Source organism: Condylura cristata, unplaced genomic scaffold (assembly GCF_000260355.1).
Source record: "Condylura cristata isolate star-nosed mole 26May11 unplaced genomic scaffold, ConCri1.0 scaffold00011, whole genome shotgun sequence".
Lineage (NCBI taxonomy): Eukaryota > Metazoa > Chordata > Mammalia > Eulipotyphla > Talpidae > Condylura > Condylura cristata.
Window position 1 is genome coordinate 26,072,325 of NW_004567112.1, and position 16,154 is coordinate 26,088,478.

Genomic DNA, 16,154 nt, shown 5'->3' on the forward strand with positions numbered 1-16,154 from the left:
TTCCTTTTACCAGCTTAGTGCCACTGAGCTTGCCCTGACTCTGTGGCCTTGGGAACTGGGGGGTGGGGTGGGGGGCACGGGGGCGGTGACCTCTGGAGCTCCACAGGAAGGAGCATTCAGGTCTCCCCTCCTGAGCCAAGGGCAGCTCACACACAACCGGGGATGGAGCATCCGATTACAGCACTAATCAAATAACAAGAATCATATTCTTTCCCATGAAATGTTTAAGCAATTTGGGAAGGAAATGTCTCCATGACAGTCACTGGGGCTAGTATTTTAATGTTTTGTTTTTATCTTTCATCTGGGTTTGGCCAACAGTGAGTTTCTCCTGGGAGCCTGGCACCAGCACCATGCACAAACAGTTCTCACCACAAAGCCCATGATCTGGGGACAAATGCCGAAGCATCGGATCCTAGTAATATTTTGTCGGGAAATGTGTTTTCCCAAGGAGGCTTCGAGAACCTCTCCTTCTTGTCACTGCTCAAATGTCCCAGCAGCTTGCTTTGGGACCACTTTCTTAATCTAGTTCTACCTGTAACCTTTCCCAAGTAGTTTGTCTAGGTTCTTAGGGTGAACCTCCTGTGGGAGCAGGTACAGCCAGTGGGTGCACAGGTAGCAGACCCAGGGAGGCACCATTCTTTACAAAAATTTAAAATTAGATTAAAAAAAAAAGTAGATTCCAAATTTCATTAAAAACCAATAAAACAGAGTTAGGCTTGCAATTTTATTCTAAAAAGACACTTTTTCCACATGTTCCCACAACAGTAGGATTGACTTGATAGCTCCCGAAGCTTAACATTCGATTTGAATCATGTACAATCTTGTAAGCCAATGCTACTTCAATTAAGAGAAAAGAGGCCCCTGACTGCCTAACTTGGTGGAGACGGGGGCACTTTGCCCTCAGTCCTGAGCAGGACACGCTTCTGGTTTTTCAGCAGAGGGACGTACCTTCCAGAAGACTTAAGACAGAGAAGAAAGATCAAGGCACATCTCTTTAGATTGAAAAGTACTGTGTTTCCAAAGAGAAGGTGCTCCTTAATCACTGACAGAGAAGGAGGACTAGGTCAGCCGATAGATGGCTCTACGTCAAATCCTTGGTTTTATCTTTGGCATTATTTGAAAAGCACTCCTCTTCCCCAAACACATATACTCAACCACAGTCTTGCAGAGCTTCTCCCTCATCCATCTCACCAGCTACCCAGAGGTGATCCTGGGATGTTTTTCTAGCAGACTGCTCATGACTCATTTAACTCTGATCTAAACTGGAACACAGTACCGTGGGTGCAGTTCCTTCCCAGAAACTATGCATTTCAACTTTTCTTAGACTCATGTGAAATCTCACTTTACTTGCCCTTCCACTCCGGTCATGGAAAGTAGCAGAGAGGGCTCAGGTGTTGGGGGTGCTGCTCTGAGCACATGGATACAGGCTGAAGGTGCTTCAGAGGAGACAAGAGAGTTCAACTTTGAGAGGGGTTGCAGAGCTGAGATTCCACAGCCCTTGGAACTGACGTTGCTTCACCTAATGCAGATGGGAAAGCATGCAATTTCATTTCTCAGCGGAAAAAGTCTTGGCAATGAAAGTAGGAATCACTATTTAAGGAAGAAAAAAAATGCCTTGACTCAAGAGAAATGTACTCGGACAGTAAAGTGTAAGTCAAAAGGGGAGATACTCAAAGAAAAGTGTTAGGTTAAAAAGGATGAAACTGGGCATACAATGTGACTTCTAGTTGGTGAAGTCAACTTTGCTGTGCCTAGCTCCTCATGCATATCCAGACATCAATAGTAGTAACCCAAACAGAACTAGACCAGGGTGTTATCAAGTTTATATTTTACCTTTACGTGTATTATTCTACTTTATTGTAATAAAAATGCATTTATTTTGTAGTAAAATGCCTGTATGAAAAAAAAATATATTGCCACATCTATCACTGAAAGCAGCCTTTGAGAGAAGGGACTAACTGTAGGGCCACTGATCTTAAGAAAGCAACAATAGACACCAGAATTTTCTCCAGGAAGGAGAACATTTTTTAGCTTCAGATTCTCAGTGTGGATGATTAAATATTTCCAGAGTTTTAAAGTGATCCATAATCTCTGGCAAAATCTGATAAGTGAAACTTGGACCGAAAATAAAAATTATATTCCTCATTTCATGCATGCAAGAGAGAACTTGTACAAGTGGTTTTGTTTCCCAGGTGCCTTTGAAGTTCTGGGTTTGAGGCTGCTGGGAACAGTAGCAGGGGTTGCTCCCCAGGTGCAGCGGGGCACCTGGCCCTGAAGGGGTGTGTGCTTGGAGCCAGCTGGTAACCTGTAGAGAATCTGAAAGCCTGTCTCTTTCAGCACCGAGCCCAGGGTTCCAGAATCTTCTGTGAAGGAATCCATCTTTCTTCTGAAAGGAGTGATGTGTTCCTGCCATGACCTCATGGTTAACGTCATTAGATTAGTATCTACTTCTCTGCTTCACTCTCTGACTAAGAATATATATCACAGTTTGGTGAATAGGACCTGACTTTAGTAAAAGGATCATTTTGACATAGCTGCGTTTTACACAGGCCACCACTAGCTGCCTTCCTGACTGCACGTGGGCTGAGCTTTCCTTCAGAGGGGCAGGGAAGCCTCTCTTCCCTTGCACCAGGGTCTCTCACATGCTCTCTCCCAACGGTCTGTTAGATCACTAAAGCCAAAGAACGCAGATTGTTTTCTTGTTTTGAAAGAATAAATTGAAGCTGTGACTTTAGGTAATTATATGTTAGCATGTATTTTTTCCACTGGGAGCAAGAGATACATCTGTAGGGATAGTCAGTTTTCAGAATACTGACATTAACTTTTGTTTTAGATTTTCACTTCTCTTCCTCCACTCTCCAGCCCTTCCCTCCCAATCTTTAATTTGGCCTGTTCTTAGCGCTTCACTTACTATAGAATGGAATCTCAGATGCTTCTGGCAACTATGCATTATTAGTAAGGAATGGTGCTTTGTTATTGGATTGCATTTTATTATTCCCTTCAGCTCAATATGTACCTGATATTGAAGGGTTCTCCCTATGGGTTGAGATGGGGAAATGCTGCAAATGAAGTGGTTTTATTATTTTTGTGGGCACCTTCGCTTTGCAGCCAGATGAGAAACCCTGTGCCCTGTAGGCTGAAGGACAGGTCAGCCTTGCCTTGTCCGGTGGGTGGAGTCTTGTGTGCATGGCCGGGATGACACTGTTGTTTGCATCCCAGAATGGCCAGGGGCAGCTGCTGCTCCCTTGACTTGCGACCCATGTTCTGAGGAGCTCAGTAGGCGTTTAGCACGGCTTGCCTGGCCTTTTTGCACAGCGGGTCTAGTTTACCATCGCCTCCTAGGGAAGTAGAAAAGATTTTAGTTTGGCGAGCTTTATAAACAGTTTGATATCACAGGAGATATATAGCCAGCCTCACTAGGAGAGCATTTTCCGAAGGTCACAGCACGTAAGCTGTTAACTAACGGTTAATAGGGTATGGGTGGAATGTGACCTCATGATATCAGCCTGCCAGGCCAGGAGCTCATCAGGGCAAAGAAATCCTTCAAACATTGTTGAAACTGGCTTTTTTTATATGCAGCTTTTGAATACTAGAAATTGTTTTGAAGGCAAATAATAAAACACTACATTTTTCAATGCAAGAGTCCTCACCGACCCCTAAACAAAACAATCTATTATCCTGGAATTATTTTCATACTGTTTTGCTGTCTCGAGCTAACATTACATTTTCTTTCTGGCCCTCTTCTGTTTCCAGTGTTCAGGAGGAAACTCAGAGCACCAAGCCCTTTCCTGTGTGTGGCGTAGAAGATTTCATCTTCAAGATTTCATCTATGTGATAGAACATAGGGCTTTGAGTAAGAATTTGAGTCAGAAAGAAACTCAGGGTCCTCCCTGGTCGCGCAGTGGGTTGGAGCGCAGCTCAGTGCCAGTTCGATCCCCACCCTGATGCGGACCCCTCCTGTCTTGCACACTGCTCCCCTCAGCAGTATATCCTTCATCAGTCTGCCTGTTCTGCTCCCCACTCTGCCTCTGCTGAATCCTCTCACCACCCCTGCACCTCTGGCCTGTACCCCAGTTCTGTATGCATAAATAAATAAACCTTAAAAAAAAAAGACAGAAACTCACCTCAAACTGAAACAGGGCATGTGACACTGACTACTTCTAGTAGAAACTGAAGGGCTCTGGGGAGAGGGAGAACGCTACTTGGAAAGATGCTGCAGGGCTTACCAAACTCCAAGTCTTTGATGTTGCACCGGAAGACGGCTTCTTCATTCACCATGAGTTCTACCACATTCCAGTCTTCTACCTTCTCTAGGATTACCTGGTGTCCATCTTCAGTCAGGACAGCTAGAAACGAGGGAGAAAGAGATGAGTGATAAGGGGTCAGACTCTAGATTAACCCGACATGCAGATGTCCTCACAGATGACAGCAGCTTGTCAGCTCTCCTGTCGCTCAAGGCTATAACTTCTCCCCACAGTGGGCATTTTGTGGTGCCCCAATGTGACCTCAGCTTTGCTGGGAAGCAGAGCTGGACATCAGAGCAATTCTAGATTGGGTGGCAATTTGCCCCAGGTCTATATAACCTGTCATATGAGATTTTGCTAAGAGTTTTTGAGCTTTTCTTCTACAGATGATACTCAAAGCTGGAGAATGTGTGGGGAATAGGTAACTTCGTACCTTATTGATGAAAATATAAATTGACCACCTTTCTGTGGCACAATTTACTAGAAGTAGCACAAACTCCAAAAGCCTCAAAAAATTAGAATAAAAAGATCTTTTGTTGATGAAATTGCACTTAAAATTTTTTTCTTAAGGAAAATTTCAGAAAAAAAGGCCATTATTTGCAACAAAATATTCCTTTCTGTAGTATTAGAGTAATAAACTACTGTGAATAATTTACATGTTCAATAATAAGCGGGTAACCAAGTAAATGGTGGTTGGGTTATCTGATGACATTTAATTTGGACATTTCAAAAATGTTTATGAATTCTTTAATAGTAAGAAAAATATTTGTAATATTAGCAAAAAAATCAGGGTACATAAAATATATATTAAAATATATTCAATATTAATTAAAATAGGTATATGTAATAAATAAGAAGAAAGATAATGCTTAATAAATAAGAAGAAAGATAATGGTTAAATCTTTGTGGTGAGTTTATGAGAAACTTTCTTTTTATTCTTCCAGCATTTTCCAGATTTGTTATAATAATGAAAAAATAGGTTTTTTAAAAAACTTAATGAACTTTACTTTTATTTTCACCTTTGGAATCTGCGTTTTTGGTTATCACTTAACAGCTCCTTCTGTAGAAATCACAGAAAAATTGCTCGATTTATTCTCTACTGTGGAAATGCAAGAGTTGTGGGCTTAGGAGAAGTGATGAGCATCTACAGCCCCGAGCTCCTTATTCTCCAACATATTTCTCTCCAATTTTCTTGATCCGTTTACCTTATAAGACTGGTGTTAGAATTGGTGTGCTAAATCACTGCCTTTGGCAGTCTTCAAATGTCAGTGAGAATTTTGGTTAGGATAGAACAAAAAGCCAGGGGGGGGATGTTTTATAAAGTCTTAGAATTTCAATCAGTCTTATATGGGGGAAAAGCAGACAGTTGTGTCAGTTAATTACACTTAATTACAGAGACAATTGCTGTTTCAAAATGGTGGCTTGTCCACTTCTTCATCTTTCAATCAGCTCAAGAACATCCAGCCCCAACTGTGAACATTTTAATTGCGTGATTTTAATTTCATTTCTTGAAAGGAACTTCAGAAAGCAACTCAGTGAGCATCTCCATTAACGAGATAAGCACTCCTTGGGCACTCAGTGGTGGCCTCTAATTGACCTGTCGTCAGCTAACACCTCTCTGTACAGAACATCCAAATCTTTGGCATATTTATGTTATTGTATCCTCTTTAATTGTCTTGTTCTTAAATATTTTTTGGAGGAAAGTACTCAGTTTGGACTTGTTTAAGTGAAGTATTCCTGCTGGTTTGGAATGGCCAGGGGGTCACCTAAGAAGCATAAATACAGACTGTAGGCAAAGTTTTCAGGGGATCACATACTCCCCCAGAAACAGACTCTCCCTAGTAAGCAGGAGGTGCAGGAAGGGAAGGGAAAGTTATAAGTGGATAGGTGGGAGGTGTTGGGGCACAAAAGAATCCCATACCCCCCTGAGTTCTTGAGTTGGATAAGTATTCAAAACAGCATCAGACAGGAAAAAATAATCAATTTAATAACATAATGCTGAGAATTTACATAGTTGTAAATTATGACAAATAATGAAACAGATTAAGCATATTCATCCTGTACCTTTGGGCCTGGGGTATCAAGAATGGAGAGGGGGAGAAGGAGAGATTTCACATGACTGACAAGGAGAGGATGACCTCATCCTTATTCTGAAAGTAAGGAGAAGATTCTTAGGTGTTTCTGGAGAAGCCTAGAATTGCATGAAAATTTATGATTCTTCTCTATCATAAAAAGGAAACAGAGATTGCTTTCACAATTAGGAAATGGGCAGGAAGCTTAAAGTTGTGACAATTTCTTCTTCAACTAAAGATGTGTAAAGGACATAAGCAAGGACAAAACTTCAGGGCCTTCACTGCTCTCAACCCCAAAAATGTGCATCTTGTAAGTAATGACAGCTGTTCCCCTGCCCATCCCTCTCCCCCCCCCCCGCCGCAACCCCCCCTAATACAAAGACTCATGGGGCCCTGACTGCTGTCTCACCCCACAGAGGCTAAATTATGGCCTCCTCGAGCTTAGCTTTACTTTGTCTGAAGATACTCCTAGCACACGACCTTCCATTTGAAAAGAGGATATCAGGAATAAAACAACATGTCCACCCTCACCTTACACCTTACACTGTGTGGGCAGGTGTTGAGTCCGTGGTGGTTGTGGCAGACTTTCTCTATTTCTGCTTATCTTGAAAGGATAGCAAAGCAGACTTTCAAACAGTGGGACAAAAACCACGATTACACATTTTAAATGAGGAAAAAACAGACTCTCATAAGTTGACAAGCTGTGTCACAGAGCACAAGACTCAGAAGAGTGTTGCTGTCCTTTAGGTGACCTCTCATTGCTGAGACCCCAAAGTAGCCATGGAAGAGAGAACTAAGGTGTCTTCCTCATGGTTACACAGTCAAGATTCAGAAACAAGCGGTGCTTAGTTTCCTCGCAAGATTCAGAAACAAGCGGTGCTTAGTTTCCTCGCAGTTCTGGACCCAACTTTGAGTTGTACCATGATTCAGCAGGGATCAACCTTTCAGGCTCTGCCAAGCTGCATTTTTTTAGTATTTTTTCCAGGCTACCCCGATGCCCCCCAAACAATATAAATCCCTTCCTCCAGTAGAGGGAGAGGCAGACAAGGAATTTATTCCCTCCTTCCTCCTTGCTTGCCACTTGCAATAAACTGATACTAGGAAAAACCAAGAAGATGCCAGGGACCCTAAACTACTAGAGGGGAAAAACTCATGCTGCCCCTTGCGGGGGTCTGTGCCCACCTGTGTGCATGAAGTCATTGGTTTCTACTGTGCTTGAAGATGTTTAATCAGTGAGCATTCAAAAGGAATAGAGAGGGCAAGGAGTAGGGGAGTGGGTTTCCTTCCTTTGTCCTGATCCTGAAACCAACCATCCCCTGGTTAGTTCATTCAAACAAGGCAGTATCCACAGTGGAGCTGCTAAGTTTCAAGAGCAGAGCTGCCAAAGAACAAATCTAGGGAACTTCCTGACAGGAAATATAATCAAGGGTCCACATGGCTGGGAGGGGAGAGACCCAAAGTTCAAAATGTAACTCCCAAGTTGAATCCACCACAGGTCAAGATGGCGGCTGCCATAATCTCTCAAGCAAGCTGGATGGTGTTGCCTGCCATAGAGCTAAAGTCAGAAAAGAGAAAGATGAGGAGAGGCTTCTACTATGTGGCTTCTGACCCTTTTTCCCATTCAGTATGGCTGCCTCACTCCTTCCTTCTCAGCAGCCCCCATTCTGGGAGTACCGTCCACAGCAATGCCAATTGTTGGCACATGAGGCTTCTGAGATGCCAGGGGATCAGAGGTGGGAGAGGGGCAGGTGCACTCAGCACCTATTAGCCCTGCCAGCACCCGACCCCACCCACTCTGCTGTCACCATGTGTCCTGTGACAGAACTTTCCCTCCTCCAAACAGTACTGTTTTGGTGCCTGGTCTTTGCTGTATATTGGACACAACCCGGGCTTGTCTTTTGAACACCCAACACCAAACTTGTATGAGCAAGTTTGTAAGTACTAAGTTTGGGTTAGTAAGAGTTAAGAAAAGGTCCCTGTTGGTCCAGGTCACAGGGCATAGGTCACTCTGTACAAGTTTTCCTGCCCACAAATGAAACCTAGATGAGAAAAGAATCAGGTGTGTGACAAACTTTGCTGTTTCCCCTAAGGTATGTTTTCAAATGGTCTCCCTATCTGAAGGTAAGTGATCCAGGGGGCAGGTCACAGGAGTGGAGACCAGAGGATACCAGCACAGAAGCCTTCCTGAGGACCCCTCCTGTCGAACTTCCCCTTGCTGTCCCCCTGGGGGGCAGATTCTTTGAAACACTTGTTTCCCAGTATCCTTTTCATGTCACCTGAAAATAAATGCATGACCTTTATGCTCTATCTCAGCGGTGACTTTTATTCAGCCCAGATGCCTTCCAAGAGAACAGACCCACTGAGTTATTTATAAACTCTCTAAGGTCTGGGGGCTTGGAGAGAGCAGGTTGGGCACTGTCTGGGGCTGGCCACTGTGACTGCAGTGTGAGTGAGGAGGGGCTCCGAGGAGGAGACCCCGAGGGTGCACACCCAGCAGCCTTTCCCCGCAGGGCCCTGACGGAGCCTTACTTGTGATCTGACTTGGGGTTCTTCTATGAGGTCAGTGGTGCACCTTCATGGCCCAGTATATCTAGGAGACAGAACTGATCCATGAAGTAACCCACCGATGGAGACGGTTTTGCCTCTGCTTCCTATCAAGCAAAGATGTGAGTGATACCCCACAGGAGGCAACACTGCCAAAAGAGCACGTCACTCCAGAGAGCACGTCACTCCTCATGTTAACTTCCGTACGGCTGTGAAGTTCGGAATATATGTTAGCTCACTGTCCACAGCCCAGAGCATCCTGTGTAATACAGCCCGTGGAGTAAACAGGCTCTTGCTGGCACTGTCCAAAGCACCCCTTTGGACACCTGAATGACCTAAGTCAGATTTTTATTAGCTCAATAAGCCACATCATTTACCCACCCTGAGCACGCCTGTCCCTGTCCCTTCTCACCCACCAGGATGTGTTGAGCCCAACTGTAGAGTGGCTGATGCAGGGATCAAACCCAGAGAAGCCTCAGAATTCCTACAGCTCCTCCAAAGGCTGCCTCTCTCCACGCAGCGCCGGCTTTTCCTGATGCGCTGCTATGGGGCTGTCTATTCAAAGAAAGGTCAGATAAATATACTCCATGCAACAAAGTCTTTGTAGAGGCAGTGGCTCAACTCCAGCATAAATCAGCCAGAAGCTGTAAGGCCACCCACAGAATGCCTGCCTCTTTGATGTGGCACCTCATTCTTCAAGGGGGATCTGAAGGGATGCGGAAAAGCCTCCTTCCCCTCAGAGCAGGCGGAAGTGTGCACCATCTGTGAATGATTTAAACACTGCTGGCAGGAAGTTGAGGCAAATAGGCAGACAGACATCTCCCTGCCTTGGCTTGGACAGATTAGGCACCTATTAATGTGTGCAGCTAATGCATCCATCGACAGCATGGCATACAATGTCTTAGCTTCATAAGGACAACTTTCCTTTTGATGGATCAGTTTCAGTTCTTTTCAGTACCTTTTAGTATGTTATTTGGCAGACTTAAGTACAGCAGGTAAGGAGAAATGTGGGCAGGGAAATTACTTAGACGTTTTTTGTTAAGCATTAATTCCGTTTCATTGCTATTGTAGAGACATTTTTGCTGAGCTATTATAATTCATGGGTAATAAAGAAATTCAGAATGTTTTAAACATAGTAAATTCCAGGAAGATTGTACATATTTCCAACACCAACAAGACTGTGGGAAATGATCAAAGGCTAGGATTCTTGAAGAAATACACAGATGCAGATTTTACAGCCCAAGACCTGCAGATGAGCTACTCCATGCTTGTGGTGATTTTAGTGCTGGGTCTAAAGCAATGGGTGGGGTGTGGGACAGAGGTGGGGAGCAGATATCTGCTCTTGGCTTTGCTTCTGCTAGTAGCATTTGCACCGGCCCCGGTGAATGTTGGCTGCAGGTATTATAGGAATTATTATTCAGGGATATAAAAGTTAACTTTAAAAATCAACCACCTGCTGATATCTTGCAATACTCAAGTCTCTTTCACCATAAACAATCTCTCATAAAAATCATCGCAAAACTCTCCTTCCTGTCCCCTACTGTGGGAAGAGCTGTCTGTGCTCAGCTCTGGCTGGACCACTCCTCCCGCCAGCAGCCCCAGCCAGCTTCTAGAGGGCAGCACTGCTCAGGGGGAGGGACCCATCAGCACTTCCAAAGCTCAGCATGTGTCAGTTCTTGCCCTCTCCGAAAATTCACACTGACTTCTGTCCTTTTTAGTTCTTTAACAAACTTTTGCTGGAAAAAAAATATTTTACCCAGTAGTGGGAAGAGCACATGGGATTACGGTGATGGCACATGGGTGAAATGGAGGTGGGAAGTCCATGGGGATTACAACTGAGATGAAAAATGTACAAAATGAAGAATAATGTGTACATATATATGTATTTTACTAAAATGTTGTCAGATTAAAGTGTAATTCATTGCCATGATTTTCTAAACCTTAATCATTATAGTAGAGGACCCTCCCTGGTGGTGTAATGAAGCTAGTGGCAGCCGCTTCAGCATGAGTTCAATCCATGCCTGGGGAGCTGACCCACATGGCACAGCAGACCTCTCCTGTCTCCCCAGCTATTTCAGTGGATCTTCCCATAAAGAAAAAAATCACTTTGTTCATTTTTCCTTTATTGAGGTAACACTGGCATATAACACTATATGATTTAAGGGAATACATCCTCAGCTGTCTGTTACCACATCATTCCCATCATCGAAGCACCACCCATAATAACATCAAAGTGACTTCTGAGGAAGACAGGAAGGCTGGAAGAGAGGTGTGAAGACCATGTAGTGATCTGGGGAAAGAACTCTCCAGGCAGAGCAACTGCCAGGTCCCAAGGCAGAAGTGTGTTGGGAGCATTCAGGATTGCCAGGCAGAGGGAGCAGAGTGAGTGGGGAGAAAGGGTCAGAGGTAGCTGTGGGAGGGAATGGAGCTGGGGAGGTGGCCAGGGATTAGGAGACGTATCAGCCTTCGACTTCTACCTGGAGTGAGCTGGAAAACACCAGAATGTTCTCAGAAATTCGGACCATACTCTCTTTCACATTTCATGGCATCAACTGGCTTTGGTGCTGAGAACAGGTTGTGGAGATAAGAAGGGTCCCAGGGAGCTCAGGAAGGAGGCTAGGGCAATGATACAGGCAGGGGGTGATCCACCGCAGGCTTGATCCAAGAGGGGAGGGTGGTGGTGACAACAGTAAAAGAGGTTGAATTTTTCTGTCTGCTTTTGAAGACAAAACCTGTAGCATGCGCCGCTAGACTAAAGGGAGGGTGAGGGAAGGAGAGGGCAGAAAGATACCTGAATGGTATTTGGTCTGGTATCTGAAAGAATGGAGCTGTTGTAAAACAATATGGAAAGAAAACAGGAAGGCCCTGTGTGGGAGGACGCCTGTTTAGAAGTTTTGCCATATTAATCTCAGATGCTTACTAAATATCTCTATGAAAATCAGGGCCCTAATTGGAGACATAACTTTTTTTTTTTTTTAATTATTTATTTGTACATACAGAACTGGGGTACAGGCCAGAGGCTCAGGGGCGGTGAGAGGCTTCACCAGAGACAGAGTGGGGAACAGAACAGGCAGATCGACGAAGTACACTGCTGAGGGGAGCAGCGGGCGGGTCAGGAGAGGTCTGCCACGCCATGTGGTCTCCTTCCGGGCAGGCGGGAATCGAACTCATGCGGAAGTGGCTTTAGATTCTCAGTGCAGTGCTTTAACCCGCTGCGCCACCAGGGAGAGCCAGATATAACTTTTTTAAAAAAAATTTATTTATTTATTCATACAGGCCAGAGGCGCAGAGCTGGTGAAAGAATTCACCAGAGACAAAGCCGGGAACAGGCAGATCTATGAAGTACACTGCTGAGGGGAGCAGCGGGCAAGACAGGAGAGGTCTGCTGCGCCATGGAATCTTCTCCGGGGCAGGGATCGAACTTGCACTGAAGCAGCTGTGGCCAGCTTGCGGTGCTGTGTCCTAACCCACTGCGCCACCGAGAAGGGTCCTGAAGATATAAATTTAAAGTCAAATTGGACTCAAATATGACTTAGTCTTTTTCCTGACCTCTAAAATTTCTAACCACTTAGTATTTCTTGAAAATTCGTTCCTCTCTTCCTTTGGAATTGGTTTTGTAAAGCATATGCCTAACTCTTCAGCTCAAGAAGCTTTGTTGGTGCCCTATTGACCATGGAGGACAGAACTGGCTATTTTGCTCACCACTTTCCAACCAGACTCTGTGTTTCATGCGACCCACATGCTTCCTATTTTCCTTCCTAGCGACTCTCCGTCTCCTGAAGTAAGAACTTAAACTGTTTAGGTATTATGTTCATAGCTCTACTCGCGTTATTACTGGAACTGCACTGAGGTAGGAATTCTCTCCCATTTTCCCAATAAATAAAGTGAGGCTCAGAAAGTTAAAATAACTTGATGTTGACTTTGGCCACAGAGCTACTGAAATAGTGGGGGCTAATTAAAAACTAGATTGGTTGGACTTCAGAAGACTTATGCTTAATCTCTTATACCATCTCTGCCAGTAGTGCAGAGAATGCATGCAAGAGACAAGTGACTAGGGAGAGGTTAGCCAAGATCACCAGAGAGATGTGACCAATAGGATGGCATGGCTTGTGAGCAAACCATACAGGGTAGTATTTTCTCCTTAGTGTTTGTAAACTCCCATTGCTCCTTGGAAAAACAAAAACAAACAAACAAACAAAAACCCAGAAACTGTTAGAACCAACTTTGCTAGAGGACTGGAAAATGGACTAATGTGGCAAATGAATGCATGATGAATCAAGAAAAAGCAACTTGAAGGTGTTTAGAAAGACCTGTGGCGTCTTTATTTGTCCTTGCTCTACCTCCTCCCTGAATTGGTACTTTTGAAGATACCATCTACTTTCTCAGTGTGGGACTCTGTCCCTCATGCCAGACCTTATTTGCAAATTCTTGTGTCTGTTTTAACCTGCCTGGGTCAAACCTAAAGGATTGACATGGGCACTTGTCTTTTAGTCACCTAACTAGGAACTCGCACAGGATGGAAAAGCCGTGGGTAGTGCTGGAAAACATTGTAAAGCAAATGAAAAACCCATAGCTGTCTGGGCAAAGGACGGTTGGGACATAAATAAGCATCATAAAACCTGGGAGGAAAATCTGGGGAGAGTTTCTTTGGGAAATTAGAACATTAGAAGTGTTCATGTATACTGGAGAATTTAGAAAGTCAAGTGCATGCCCAGAGGAGGATGCAAGCTCAGAAACAAAGCTGGGGGATTCTAAGCTTTCACACTAGTTGATTTATAGGCTCAGTGAAAGCAGGAAGTAAAGGCTGAGGCAGAATTGTAAATAACCTGAATAAGTGTTAAAAGACTGCCTCACCATAGTGCAAATACATAAAAAATGAGAAGGACTCTTTTATTTATAAATAAACAGCATCTACCCAAAGGCAGAATATATATTTTTCTCAAGTGCATGGAACATTCTCCAGAATTGGTCATATTTTAAACAGCAAAACAAATCTAAATACATTTTAAAAGAATTAAATCTTATAAAGAATCTTTTCTGCCCACAATGGCATAATCTAGAAATCAATACCAGAAGGAAATATGAAAAAAACAATAAATATGGAAATCATAGAAGACACTGTTAAATAGCCAGCACAGCAAGGGAAAAAAACTTTAAGAGAAATTAGAAAATATTTTACAAGGATTGAAAATAAAAGCAACATGTCAAAACCTGGAGGGTGCAGTGACAGCAGTGCTCAGCAGAAATATATAGCTGTAAACACCTACAGCAGAAAAGAAAATCTCAAATAAATAATCTAACAATGGTATGTTTTTGGAGAAATAGAAAAATTCATCCTAAAATTCACAGAAAATTTCAAGGACCTGAGTAACTCCAGCAATCTTGAGAAAGATCAGTTAGAGGACTCACACTTCCGGATTTCAAATTTTACTCAAAACTTCAATAATCAAAACAGTGTGGTGCTATCATAGGGCTAGACAAAGACTAATGGAATACAATAAAAAGTCAAGAGATAACATGTCACACTGATTGTCAAGTGATTTTTGACTCAAGTGTCAGGACTATTCAACAGTGCAAATAGTACTGGAAAAATTAAATATCTACATGAGTAGTATTTGAATGAAGTTAGATCTGTATCTTATTCCATATCTAAAAACAAACTCAAAATGGATCAGAGATCTAGATTTAAAAACTATAGAGCTCTTAGAAGAAAACAGTCAAATCTGCATGGACTTGGATTTGGCAATGAATTCTCAAACAACAAAAGAAAACCAACAAGAAGAAAAATGGAAAAGTTGAGTTTCCTTAAAACTTAGAAATTTCATGTGTCACAGAACACAATAAAGAAGTGAGAAGATAACCTGCAGAATGGGAGAACATAGTGGCAAATCATATATCTGATAAAGACCTCGTACTTAGAATCTTGGGAGGGTGGTGAGGTTCAAGGAAGACTGTCCAGAAAAGGTGGTTCTTGGTCTGGGTCCAAGGAAGGAGGTCAAGCAACAACAAAAGGAACAATGCTATTAAATAATGAGCAAAGAACTTGAGTAGACATTCTCTAAAGAAGACACACAAATGGCTAAATAAACACATGGAAAGAGGCTCCACATCATTAGTTTTAAAGAAGTGTAAACAAAACCACAATAAGATTCCATTTCACACATACTAAGATACTATCATTTAAAAAAAGAAAAAGAACAAATGTTGGCAAGGTTGTGGAGAAATTGGAGCCCTCATACATTGTTGGTGGGAATGTAAAAAGGTTCAAGTTGCCGTGAAAAATAGTTTGGTAGTTCCTCAAAAAGCTAAACATAGAATTGTCATGTGATTCAACAGTTCTACTCCTAAATATATACCCCCCCAAAAAAATTGAAAGCAGGGCCTTTGGTACTTGCAAACCCATAACTGAAAGGTGGAAACAACCCAAGTGCTTGTCAACAGAAGAATGGATAAATAAAAGGTGACCTATACACCCAAAGGAATATTATTCAACCATAAAAAGGAATGAAGAACTAAAACATGGATGGATCTTGAAAATGTGCTAAGTGAAATAAGCCAGATATAAAGGGGCAAATATTATTTGACCTATATATAAATAGATAGTTGGGCAAATTCATAGAGTAAATAGGCCAAAGCTTACCAGGAGCTGTGGGGGAGGGAAAAGGGAGTAGTAATTGCTTAGAGCATACAGAATTTCTGTTTCAGGTATTGAAACTTTTTTGAATAGGTAATGGTGATGGTTGCACAACATTTCAAATGTGATTAGCATGGTCAAATCATACAATCAAAATTAGCTAGTACGAATAATTTTATGTTATATATATGTTACCACAAATAGTACAATAAAAGAAGAAAAGCAATAGCCGAGTTAGGATAAGAATTGTGAAATGGGTTAGGGAGGAGAAGCCTGTACATGCTAGGGCTGCAGCAAAGAAAAAAAAAAAAGTCTGCAAAAGTGTAGAGGCAGAGGAAATAGGAGTACTCAAAGAATTCTTAAATGTAAATTCCTTTCCAACAGTTTAAGATTCACCTTATTTTTTTTTTTTAAAGATTTATTTATGTAAGCATGCAAGAACTGAGGTATGGCCAGAGATGGGGGTGAGGGGATGAGAGGATAACCAGAGACAGAGTAGGGAGCAGAATAGGCAGATTGACTGAAATACGCTGCTGAGGGGAGCAGTGGGCAAGACAGGAGAGATCTGCTTCCTGGCTGGTGACACAAGCTATGCAACGGCTATCGTCTGACAGATTCCGGATAGCTCGGGAAAAGCTCTGAAATATCAGAATTTCCACT

At 42.9% G+C, this 16,154-nt stretch overlaps 1 protein-coding gene across 1 annotated transcript in view; it reads right to left on the reverse strand.

Annotated features, from left to right (window-relative positions):
- Nucleotides 1–3,273: 3,273 nt before the first annotated feature.
- LOC101620223 (chromosome unknown open reading frame, human C10orf53) overlaps nucleotides 3,274–16,154 on the reverse strand; it is a 15,863-nt gene continuing 2,982 nt past the window's right edge. The window contains exons 2-3 of the mRNA XM_004680659.1: nucleotides 4,227–4,346; nucleotides 3,274–3,338 (exon numbers count right to left, since the gene is read on the reverse strand). Of these exons, the coding sequence (XP_004680716.1) occupies nucleotides 3,274–3,338; nucleotides 4,227–4,346 (185 nt within the window). The remainder of the gene's footprint in view (nucleotides 3,339–4,226; nucleotides 4,347–16,154) is intronic.